This window comes from Coenobita brevimanus, chromosome 103 (assembly GCF_032717465.1).
Source record: "Coenobita brevimanus isolate Jiangsu-jjx chromosome 103, ASM3271746v2, whole genome shotgun sequence".
NCBI classification, from domain to species: Eukaryota; Metazoa; Arthropoda; class Malacostraca; order Decapoda; family Coenobitidae; genus Coenobita; species Coenobita brevimanus.
In genome coordinates, this window is record NC_137056.1 from 36,858,919 (window position 1) to 36,872,281 (window position 13,363).

Here is a 13,363-nt window from a genome sequence, read left to right on the forward strand (position 1 = left end):
GAGCGTTCTCCCTGCACATGTCCTGGCGACCCCACGCATCAAGCTTCCTTCATACAAGGAAAGCGAGCGAATTGAGCCGTACATAGCTCGTTTTGAGGACATGGCAGACATGTATCAACTGGATGAGGCAGCTAAGCGGCTTCAGTTTCTTAGCCTATTTGAGGGCCCTGCCCTCGATATTCTCCACAGAATTCGTGGAGACAATCTCACATATGAGATGATGAAAGCTGCACTCATTAAGGCGTATGGTCTCACAGTAGACGACGCCAAAGTTCAGTTCATGCGAGCTCGTCTCCAAGACAAGGAGACAGCTGTTCAGTTCCTTGATCGTCTCACAGCTTACTTAAATGAGGGGATGGAGAAAGATGAAACTCCTTCCACGCGTGAGGGGAAAATTGACCTTATGCTGCGTACACAGCTAGAGAGGTCGTGGCCTGCTGAGCTCATAGCACAGCTTAAGATCTGCCAGGTGAAAGATGCCAGCCAAATGGCAGAGAAGGCTGACGCATTCTTTACTGCATACGGGTATCAAGCTCGTAAGCAAAACACCTGGAGCAGAAAAGATACTGCCAAGTCTGGGAAGCCGTCTCAGACTGAATCCCAGCACCAAGGCCGTTCTCAGAGTAATGGCCAAGGTCCAAAACCGCAGTGGAAGGACCAGGGGCAAAATACTCAGAAACCTGAGTGGAAGAGGTACAACAAGTACCCTAACCAGCAGCAGTATCAGCCACGCAACCGACCGTCGGGACAAACTTTTTCACCACCAGCTCAAAAGAGGCAGGAAGCGAATGCAGCCTTCATTCCTCAGCAGCAGCCTGGTGGTCACGTCCCTACCAGTGTGGGTACTTCCCCACAGTTCACTAGTCCCACAGTGACAGTGAACCCCCCTCCACAGATGGCCAGTGTTCCATCTTCCCAATATAACCCACAAGGCACAATGTTCGCCGCATCAATTCAGCAGCCTCATGAGTGGCTTGCTGCTTCCTCCACAGGCCCTCCCACAGGTGACAGTACCTTCCTTGTTCAGCCAGGGTTTGTGGGAGGCATTCCTGTGAAGGTCCTGAGAGACAATGGTTCCTCAGGTTGCTCTGTTAAGCAGAGTTTAGTTCAGCCTGAGCAGTATACAGGTCGACAGATCCATGCAAGCCTTATTGATGGATCAGTGAGATTGTTCCCTGAGGCATGTATCCAGGTGGCATCTCCATTTTATACTGGTATGACACTTGCAGTTGTCATGCCAGAACCTTTATTTGAACTCATCATTGGAAATATTAATGGAGTCAAGGATAGTTGCTCCGATGACGCTACTCAGACTTCGGCTGCTGCGGTAACACGAGCCATGACTGAGGCTCCAGACTGTGTCACCCCAGTGATCATTGAATCGCCGCAAGATCTGATGTGTAGTCAACTTGTTGTACAAGAACAACGTTCTGACCCGACACTTGCTACTGTGCGGAACAAACAAAAGGGTCGAGTGATAAAGTATTCACGGGGAGGTCGAGCCAAGTTCCTTCGTAAACAAGGACGGCTCTACCGTGAGTCACGAACACCCGAGGGCGAGGTTCGACTGCAGTTTGTCGTTCCTGCCAAGTACCGCCTAGCAGTGTTACAATGGGGTCATTGTTCAGCCTCAGGAGGTCACATGGGCAAAAGGAAGACCCAGGGCCGTATCCGAGCTGACTTTTTCTGGCCAGGGATGGGACGGGACATAGATAGTTTTGTCCGTTCCTGCAGTGTGTGCCAAAGTATCACCACTAATCAGGGACATGCCCTTCCTGTGCCATTTGTAACCACACCCGTAATCTCTGAGACAGTTGAGAGACAGGGTAGTGGTGAAGTGGGTGCAGACCTGACGTCTCGCCCCTTGGCCCCACAGGACACATTATGTCCAGGGCCTGTACATACATATTATGTACCGTAAGTTATGGGGGAAGTTGAGAGGCAACTTGAGGCTATGGAAGACCCAAGTTTGCACTAGGATTCTCAGCTCCCCGATACTAATATAAGTACTGTAGGTTAAGGGGGAAGTGAGAACCCTGCAGAGGCGACTTGAGGCTATGGAAGACCCAAGTTTGCACAAGGATTCTCAGCTCCCCGATATTAATATAAGTACTGTAGGTTAAGGGGGAAGTTCGAGAGAGAACTCCGCAGTGGCGACTTGAGGCTATGGAAGACCCAAGTTTGCACAAGGATTCTCAGCTTCCCGGTACTAATATAAGTATTGTATTGTAGGTTAAGGGGGAAGTGAGAACTCTGCAGAGGCGACTTGAGGCTATGGAAGACCCAAGTTTGCAAGGATTCTCAGCTCTCCGATACTAATATAAGTACTGTAGGTTAAGGCACAGGTTGAGGACCCGTGTGCGGTTCGAGGCTATGGAAGACCCGAGGTTGCACAGGGATTCTCAACTTGCTGACTTAATCGTGTGCTATAATTAATGGCGACCTCGAATGTACGAAGCTTAGGCTGTCACTCGTATTTTTCAGCCAGAGCGTACTTTTCGTAACATGTACTGATTGCTAGGCAGAGAGTAATTGTAACATAATAAGAATTTTGTCTCACTGACACTTTTGATGCTCCACCTTAATTGGTTTTGCAGGTTCAGCAATGGGTGTAGCAGTTTTGCTGTGCAGGCCAGCTGATCGTCTGCCGCACGCTGCCGCCTCTTCTCCCCTGCCTTCGTCGTCGCCATATTATTATTTACTGTGTCATTTTACACGTAGGTACAGTTACACTACAACTGTCACACCTACACCGTGTATTACATACACCACGCTACACAACAATTAGTTGTCAGTGTAAATGTAGTGAATTTTCGCTCAGTTTGACATGAGTACAGGATTTTCACCGTCGTCACGGAGTTTTTCCCTCAAGCTTGCTTCTATTAACGTAAATATGAGTTTTTTTCGCTCACTGGCGACTGCGACTTTCTCCTGTAGCAGGATAGCACACACACCACAGTGTGAATCTTGTGCGAATGACTTAGGATGTGTACATATATATATATAAATCCACAAATTTTTTCCCATAAGGAAAAAATTTAACTTTGTAGGGGCGTAATGTCACGAATCAATTCGCGACATTTCCCTTTTGTGAGAAGCCACGAACTATTAGTGGAAAACTCACTGCGTATCGCTCAGCTAACCGTTTCTCCCTCCATTTCGGGGTACACTTTTCAAAACATTTGTCACTGTTTTCAAAAGTGACCGATTTAATGCGCGTCACTAAGTGCTGTACTGAGCGATACTATTGTTTTCTTTATTGTTCGCCCCTGCTTGCACTTGACCGTTAAAAATGCGGCCTACTGCTTCCCCTTTTGTTCCCACGACTTACTCAGTCGAGTGTTTGTTGTGACGGAGGAAGGTCCAGTGCTCCAAGAAGTGTGAGAGGTCGCTAGCACCCAAGCTCCACTGAGACAGTTAATCCAGTCCTCCCACTCCCGGGTGATACACAGCATTCATCGACCGGTATTTCCTTTTTGTAATCCTAGTTTAAGAGTTTAGTTAAGGTGTTTTTTTTCTAGGCGTAAGTATTTAGCTTTTGTGTGAGTGAGTGAGTGCGTCTCATTTATTTGATTTGAAATGTAACGTTAAATTTATTCTTGTAATTAATAAATTTAACAGTTCTTTTCCTTGAGCTTAATGTAAAGTAAACTCTTGTTTCATTTCTCCGTAATTAAGCTTATATCCCACATAGCTCCTAGCTGGCATAAACGTTTGCTTTCATAACTGGTACTTAGACCAGTCTTGTTGTATTAACCTAAAATCCGTTGTGCCAGGAGTTAATGCATCAGCAAGGACCTGATATTATTATTAGTATTAGTTATTTATTGTCAGGGGTGAAGTAACTTTCTCCAGAGGCTAACAGTACTAATTCAGCAATTGTGAGTAATTAGTCTCTGCTGTGTACTGTTGAGAAAGTTTGTAGATTCTCGTTCTGAGAGAATCGTGCGAAGCAGGCCAGCGTAAAGTAATCGTTGTTTGATTTAGTAAGACAATCATTGTCCCTGCTCTTCAATATTATTGAATATTATTATCAATTGAATAATATTTAAGCATTTATTTTAAAATTACCGTGATATTATAAAAACCCCGTGACACCTATAGTTGTACACTCCTGACACATGCTGCATAGAAGGACCTCGTAGCTCGTAGAGAGAGCCTTCTTAATGTTAGGAGAGGCAACAGCTCCCTGAACTTCTTCAAAGCTCTTACCCTAGCCACCTCCAGCACATGTCATGTCTGCCAAATAACTAACCTCCTGCACACACTCAAGAGACTCTCCAGCAAGGTCAATCCTTCCCCATTCCTCTGTCTCAGCAGACTCTCATGCACACCTCACACACAAACTCAGCATTATTTTGCAGCCTGCCTCTAATACCATTACATCTCATGTGCACCCACTTACCACAGACATGGCACAAGATGGAGTTACTTCCCACACCCTTGTGGTCAACTGCATATGGTCACACTTCCTCTACTTTGACATTACCGCCACCAGTCTTATACAGTATATCATCCCTTGTTTTATCCGCATTTACTGTCAGACCCTTGTACGCCATGTCATCACTCCACTTCCTAAAACCTTCCTCTTCAACCCTTATTCTTTTCTGTTAACACATTGTCATCAGCATACAACACTTCCTATGGAAGTCCAGTTCTGAAGTCATGTGAGAAAGCTTCAAGCAATTTCTTTCAACCACAGTAGGGGAATCATTTAATACACATAGTATTCCCACTGGTCACATGTCCATGCTAGATGGAGAACATTAGAGATATGAGAAAAATATTAAATTATGAGTTTAATCCTTCCAGTGGTATTGTCTCTCTAAAGCATGGTAACACCAGATAATTTTATTTAGTCAGAGGGTTAACAAGGACACTTACAGAGTGTCAGCATAAAACCATCCCCCTTTTTGGCCCAGCATTTGACCTTTTTGTCCAAAATTTAGTCACTTGTTTCTCAGTTACTTCAGTTATTGTTCCAGATTTAGTGCAGTTACATCCAATATTTTTCTAGTAATGTTAACAGGCAGACAGATAAACTGAGCCAGAAACAGAACCTCCATGGCAAAGGTAATAACTAATCCATCCATCCATCCATTATCCAATCCTACGTTGCCCCATGAGGAGCTTAGGAGCCTGGGGCTAGGCAGTTGGTCCTGACATTTAAGATGAAAGTGATCTGTTAGATTTTCTCTCTCTCTCTCTCTCTATTTCTTTCTTTCAGTTATTAACCCGAGGCGTCCCGTTGACGTATGGGTACATCACCACGTTTTGTCACGGTGACACCTGATGACGTATCCATACGTTTTGCAATTGCGAGGTCCATCATTTGCACATTTTTCAAGGTTCGCGGATGATTTTTGGTAGGGATATGTGGGAGACCTTCCTCTACCTGCTGTCAGGCATGGATATTGCCTGGCCCCATCTGACCCCCCCACCCCCATGCCATTTTCTCAGCAACTCACCTGTTAGCAGTGACATGGCCAGTAAAGACATGTTGCGTCATGGTCTCTCCAATGATGAAATTCAAGGTAAAAGTTATTCCCGAGGTGGAGGACAAAGGAAGAAACAAGCAGAAGTGATGAAGTGGTAACATCGTAAAGGAAGGTGAGGTATGTTGATGTGTTTGGTGAGTGAAACAACGCTTATATCGCCTATATTATCGTCCGAAAACCAGTATACTCTTGTACTGCATATAAATTCATCCCAAATAAATAAATATCTAACCTTTTATGAATTGTTTGGAATAGTTACTTCTCCCATAGAAAACATTTTCTCTGGAGCAGGGCCCACAGAAGACGATACCAGGTATTCAGAGGGACACCTGTATAATGCAATTAAAAGCTCAGCTGAGCACTTTTATGGGCATTTTCCAATGTTTCTCGTAAAAAGCAGAGGTTTTAGGCAAAAAGAAAGAAAAAAAAAATCGAAAATGGGGTCAGTGGTGAAAAATTGGTCGTGACACGGCAGGTTAAATAAAGTTCTGGAGGAGCCAAGAATAAAATGGTGTATTAAGAAACCAGAATAAAGGGATCTTACCCTTTTTGCTTATTCACAACATTGGACACTACCATCTATCTATCTGTCTATTGCCAGATGCCTCAATCCCGTTTGGGGTGGCCACAAACAAATCGCCTCCACGCTGCCCTGTCCCCCACCATTTCACTGCCCTGCTCCCAACTCACACCCCCCTTTCTCATATACTTCACCCCATCCCTCCATCTCATCCTCGGCCTCCCCCTCCCTCTTCCCCCCTCCACCTCACTCACATACACTCTCTTCATCAGTCTTTCACCCTCCATCCTCTCCACATGGCCAAACCACCTCAGTGTGTTCCTCATAACGCTTCCTATCACATCCACAGCCACACCACAACGCTCCTTTATATCCTCATTCGTCAGCCTGTCTCTCCATGTGACTCCACAGGCTCCTCTTAAATAACTCATTTCCACTGCTCTCACTCTTGACTTGTGTCCTTCCAACAACGTCCAAGCTTCACTTCCATACGTTAGAGTTGGTATCACAATACTGTCATGTAGTAACTTTTTCACTTCCATGCTCACTTCCCTTTTTCTATCACTGCTTTCAAAGACCCAGCAACCTTTCTTCCCTGCTGTACCCTTTCAAGCATTTCACGCTCCAAACCTCCATCCTTACTCATCACACTACCCAAGTACTTAAACATACTCACATTTTCCAATTCCTCCCCATCCAACCTCGCTGTACATTCACTGACTTCACCTCTCTCAAAGACCATCACTTTACTCTTCCCTGCATTCACCTTTAGATTCGGTTTCTTACACACTCTCCCAAACTCATCCACCAAGCTTTGCAGCTCCCCTTCGTCTTCATTCAACAACACAGTATCATCTGCAAACAACAGTACAGGGAGTTTCCAAACACTATCCTCTCTCTCACCAGGGCCACTCCAACATCCTTTACCCTACCTTGTACCTCTTTTATTACCCCATCCATGTACAGATTGAACAACCATGGAGACATGACACATCCCTGTTTCAACCCAACCTTCAAAGAGAAAAATTCACTTAGTTCATCATCCGCACGCACTGCAGCCTTAGCACCATCATACATACTCTTCACAGCATTCAGCAACTTCCCATCTACTCCATATATTCTTAATACTTTCCACAATCCTTGTCTATCCACCCTGTCATATGCTTTCTCCAAATCCATGAAAGCCGCATACAACTTCTTTCCCTTCTCTAGAAACTTTTCCACTAAGGATCTAAGAATGAATATCTGATCCACACAACCTCTTCCCTTCCTAAAGCCTCCCTGTTCTTCTCCAACTAATTCCTCCATCATATATATAATTTGAGAGTGCCATAGCCTGATGTGTGTCTAAACATCAACTCTTCTTCCAGATACAACGAGATCCTGTTCATCATTGACACATGCCAGGCCGCATCCATGTATGAACACTTCTATTCTCCAAATATCCTGGCCATTGCTTCTAGTTTGGTGGGGGAGGACTCACTCTCGGTTAGTAAACAGGATGTTGTTACATTTTCACCCTGTCAGAAATTTTACTTATGGTGTTTTGATAGGTGTGTATTGATTATAATTGTTTTCATCCCAGTACTTCATTGATGCAACCACTCCTTTAGGAAGTGGCATAATATTGTTGCACCCACCAGCAAGCACAGGAAAGTGAAGGCTCATCCAATGCCTGGTCTAAGACAGGGTGTCAAGATAGGGAAGGAATACCAATGAAAACGCTTTATATATATATATATATATATATATATATATATATGGTAGTTAGTGTCATAACCTTGGCTGTGATAAAATCGTATAGAAAGGGGGCGTAGGTTGCAAATTGTATTTTCAAAATTCGTGCAGTTTTCCATGAATGATTACCTCTGAGAAACAAGGGCCCATACTCTCTTTTCTAAAGGAGACTCCCTAGCACCTCTTCCCTAGCAGTTTATTTTTGGATACAGCCAATTAATATAATTTTGTACATTTATTATGAAGAGTACAGTGATATTCTAAGTGGGATGGAGTGTGGTAAGTTGGGAGAGGGCTACAACAATTTTGAACGGTTCAAAATAGTCGTAGCCCTCTCCCTACTTACCACGACCCATCCCGACCTCCGCAATTCACAATTCACAATGACTGCCCCACGACCTTGATCCTGACCCACCACAGTTTCCCAAACTGTGGTTCAAATAATGAAGGTGTGAAAAGGGCCTTATGGAGGCATGGGAACTGGCAAGGAATCAAGTTGGTTGAATAAGAGATATATGGAGAAGCACATTGCAAGGGTTTGGCACCCATTACTTATTCAGTTAGTCAGTGGACTGACCCTCTGTGACACACGACAATACTCTACAGACTATACAGAACATGGCTCTAAAAATAATCACAGGTTGCACAGCTACTACGCCCACAGACCACCTACATCAGGAAACCAAAGTCCCCAAAGTCAAGGATCACGTAGAAATGAGAGGCACCCAAATTCTTGCTGCAGCCTCCACAGACCCACAACATCCACCACACTACATGGCAACACATGTACACACACCAAGGAACATCAAAACAACACGCACCACACGATATCATACACAAATACTGCCATCTCTCCCCCTTTGCCCGCCTCAGACCAGCTTCCAGAAGCATATCCATACTCAAATCACTTGCCGCTGCAATCAGTCACCTAAAGACAACACACAGCTGCATGCACAGCCTCCTGATATCCACTCCTCCGAATCCTGTCTCCCTCGTGAGGACAGGGTTCACCTGGCCAGGCTGAGATGTGGGCATCATCCACCCTCCTAAGTTACCAGAAGAGGCTGGATGACTCCATCACTGATGCATGTCCAGAATGCAACACAGCACCCCATACTATTAAGCACATTATGGAAGACTGCTTTGCACACAATCACCTACGCCAACAACACAACATACATTCCTTGAGAGCTCTGTGGGAAAGCCCAGTCTCGGCCATGGCCTTCCTTAGGGACTCAGGACTGTTTGGCCAGACTGCCTATGGAACAACTACTACTGCTACTCTCTATGGCAGGTTGTATGTGAAATGTATTCATAAAGAAATGTGTGCTAGTGGCAGATGGTTAGGCCAATGAGATTAAACCAGAATTCTTGGGACTTGAATGTATGTAAATGAATGAATGATCAGTTTCTCGGGGCATGCTGTTGATAGTTTTCCCGGTTTCTTGCTATTCCTTTCCCTGTTACTAGATCCTACCTACTCTTCTATAGGTGAGAAAAGGATCAGGATGATGATGATGATGATGATGATGTCATTTTAAAGGTATATCAGTGTAGTATATTTATGGCTGGCTATTTTGGTGCTGTAGTTGATGTACCCTTTGGTATAGAATGGTGAGTTGTGTACCATTACAGTTCACTGTCATTGACTGGTTTATGCTACCATTCTTTTCATTTAGCAATTTCCCAGTTATGATCAGAATGAATAGAAAAAGTATTTCTGTAAAATTATTTATTGCATTATGTTATTCTGTCCCATAGCATCATGTGGACCCTGCCATCGGTGTGTACATCATTGATCGCTTCACTTACTATGCCCTGGAATTCCTGGAGAGAGTCACCCCTGAGAGCAAGAGTACACTTGCACAGTTTGTAAGTAAGAGTAGTAGGTTGGAAAGACAATGGTCACTAGATCAGAAACCGTGTTATAGTGGTTTTAGCATAACACTTGATGTACAGTATTTCCCGCCTTATGATGCACACTTTTTCCCCAAAAAATTTGCATTAAAAATCGCCCTGCGCATTATACCACGAAGGTCATGGTTTGGGGTTGGCCTGTGGGTTTTTAATACCGGTACCAAAGCGCCAACAGTCAGAAGAAAATCACTTGATGGTCTTACTAATTATTAATTCAGATTTCAATAATGCTGACTTAGATGAGTGTGCATTGTCATAAATACATCATAAATATATAATAAACATTCTGTTTGTTAGATGTGCACACCTGTGGAACATGAAGTGATTGCATCACGCAAACTACATGATTAGGTTTAAACAAAAAACAGTTTATTGGCTACCACTGAATGCAAGGCAGTAGTAGAATGCTTGTATATTTGTGTATTTCCATTTTAGATAAGGCAATGCAAATTATTTTGCCTCACAGATTGATGGATGTTGAATATGGATAATTAGTAAGTTTAACTGAGTATTTTTATTTTCCCTAAATATTCCTTGCCAGGTCATGGGCGCTCATTAAACTCCAGTGTGCATAATATGGCAGGAAGTAGAGTATCACAGGCCATTTATTTGAAGTTGTTATTGTAACCTCAGGCTCATTTAAATATGAACCTGGTGAACAGCAGGTCGAAATTGCTCTTTTCCTCTAGTCCAGAATCCTCATTTTAAGGGAAAGTGAGAGTTTAGGGATGTTTTGTGTAATTGGGCAGCAGATCTGTTCAGCTATATCAGTGTCACTGCATGACGGTATGTACATCTAGCATTATTAATTTCTATAGTAAGCTTGTTATATGCAGCTTAATCATTTATAGAAGTATTGCAGTTTGGTTACAGTCATTATTATACTCTTTTCTTTTTATAGCTGGAAATCCAGTTTTCACAATTAGGAGGCTATGGTGACATCTAAGGAGGAGTAGCCTAAGCTGTTCTTGACCACCCACATAAACCACCAGGTGCCATAAATTGGTTAAATGGTTACCACCCAATGTAGTTAATGAATTCCTGATGTACAGGAAACCATTTGGTTTGTCACTCAGTGCAGAGCCACCCATAGACAGAAGGAAGAAGAAAGAATGAAGGAAAGGTGGACAAAAGTGGAAGGAAGGAAAGAGGAGAGCAAAGGACAGGCACCCGAGAGCAGCGCCACATCGAGTGAGTGGATGGTGACTGCCTCCACCTACCACATAAAAAATGCCAGCAGCATGTGGTGTTCCTTGGGGGTCACCCATTCAAGTACTAATTGGACCCAACATTGCTTAACTTCCCTGATAGAACGAGAAGCGATGTACTCAACGTGGAATGGCACGTTGAGTGCACCGCTTCTCGTCTGATCAGCGAAGTTAATTAACGTTGGGTCTGGTTAGTACTTGGATGGGTGACTGCCTGGGAACACCAGATGTTGTTGGCATTATGTAAGTGATAGGTAGGCCTGCTCACCATCCATTCACTCCATGTAGTGCTGCTCTCAGGTGTCTGCCCTCTCCTCTCTTCTTTCCTTCGTTCCTCTTCTGTCTTTCTTTCCTTCATTCTTTCTTCTGCCTTCTGTCTACGGGTGACTCTACACTCAGTGACAAGCCAAATGGTTACCCGTACACCAGGAAACCATTCACTACACTGTGTGATGACCACATAACCAAATTATGGCACTTGGTGGTTTAGTGGGTAAATGAGGTGCTCCAATTGGATTGAACTGGTGTGGGTTTATATCCAAGGGGTGATTGGGGTTTATTGCTCACATAATACCACTCAGGGATAAATGAGGCTAGTCACTCTCATCTTAAATGTCAAGACCAACTTGCCTAGTCCTCAGCTCCTAAGTGTCTCATGGGGCAACACTGAATTAGATGATGAATCAATGAAAATGCACCTTGGGGCCCATCTCTACCTGCTACAGAGTCAGGGAGATGAGGTGCCAAAACTCTGAAGTTCTTGTGAAGGAAGCAAAGCATCCTCTAGCATTTCAAGAAAAATGAAAAGATTTCTATAGCTAAGAACCAACCTTAAGGCTTATCATGGCCACTCACCTGACCCCTTCTGGCATGTGTTTTTACATCACATTTTTACTCATGTTTGTATTGTGTCTTTAGACCCTGTCATGGGGAGTTGAATGATTGTCTGTTGCAGCCAATAGTGATCCTTTTTGGGGTAATTATGTAAGGACAGTCTATGCCATCCATAGCAGCAAGCTAACAACAGTTCTTTAGGTCTTTAATGTCTTTTGTGTGTGTGTGTGTGTGTGTGTGTGTGTGTGTGTGTGTGGATCAGAATATTAGATGCATTTTTCCATGATCTTGGTACTACTTTGATTTCATGACATTTTGAAAACAGTTTTGTTGCTTCATTTAATGCAGTCACCTACATCCTTGATAAGTTCACTGGTGTGACTCTTGTTAGCTCCTACCGTTCCCCTCTTCTTTCATGTCAAAGCCCTCCTTATTTCATCTGATATAATGCTATGGATCACCATCTGCCATTTATCCATCCTGAACTGGCTCTTTGATTATGATACTGATTATGATTATGATACTGATGCGGTTGGACAAGAGGCCTACCAAGATATAAAGTAACTTGGCAGTGGAATGAGGGTGTAGAAGCTGCAGTTAAGGAGAAAAGAAAGCTTTTCTGGGAATGGAAGAAGGGTGGTAACAAAGAGGAATACTTGGCTGCCAAGCGTAGGGCTAGAAGACTGGTATACAGGACAAAGTTTGAGTCGCAGAGACTTGTACTTGATAACCTAAGTCATGTGAAAAGGAAGAATATGATAATTAAGGTGGCAAATCAGGTGAAGAGGGAGAATCAGGATATTATCGATAGGTGAGCAGGGTGTGATAAATGAGGAAGGAAAGGTAGTGGTGAACAGTGGGGATATTAAAGATGCATGGAGAGAGTATTATAGCCAGTTGTTGAATGAGGAGTTTGACTTGGACAGGGAAGGTTTGGAGCTAGCAGATCCAGTGTCTGGCCCTTGGCCTTTGATTGATGCTACTACTGTGAGTGAGGCAATAGGCAGGATGCAGGTGGGGAAGGCAGCAGGTGTGTCTGGGTTGACTGCTGAAATGTTTAAGGCCTCAGGAGATACATGAGTGAGGTTAGTCACTGACCTATTGAATACATTTATATATGAGTGTGTTGTCCCAGATGATTGACTGAAGAGTGTAACTATAAATGTGTACAAGGGAAAGGGTGATGCCCTGGAAAAAGGAAACTGTAGAGGTATAAAGCATTTAGATCAGATAATGAAGGTAATGGAGAGAGTTCTGGAAGGTATGATTAGAGAAAGAGTGAATTTTGATGAGATGCAGTTTGGGTTTATGCCAGGCAGAGGAACCACTGATGCCATATTCATTGTTTGACAGCTTCAGGAAAAATATATAGGAAAGAAAAGAGAACTATACTTTGTTTTTGTTGATTTGGGGAATGCCTTTGACAGAGTCCTTAGAGAGGTGGTGAAGTGGGCAATGAGAAAACTTGAGATTGAGGAGGGGCTAGTTAGGGTGGTTATGGCCATGTATGTGGGTGCTCGCACCCAGTTAAGAGTAAATGGAGATTTGAGTGATGATTTTTCCATGAATGTCAGCATGCATCATGGTCAGTTTTGAGTCCCGTATTGTTTATCATGGTACTTGAAACCCTCTCACGTGACCTCAGAAAT

General features: G+C 43.6%; 1 protein-coding gene and 1 pseudogene across 1 annotated transcript in view; both read left to right on the plus strand.

The window, feature by feature from the left end:
- The window catches only part of LOC145415675 (putative GPI-anchor transamidase), a 78,258-nt gene that overhangs the window by 34,711 nt on the left and 30,184 nt on the right, over positions 1-13,363 (plus strand). Inside the window, exons 5-6 of the mRNA XM_080284891.1 lie at positions 7,389-7,506; positions 9,517-9,627. Of these exons, the coding sequence (XP_080141017.1) occupies positions 7,389-7,506; positions 9,517-9,627 (229 nt within the window). The remainder of the gene's footprint in view (positions 1-7,388; positions 7,507-9,516; positions 9,628-13,363) is intronic.
- Positions 11,000-11,119, plus strand: LOC145415814 (5S ribosomal RNA; annotated as a pseudogene).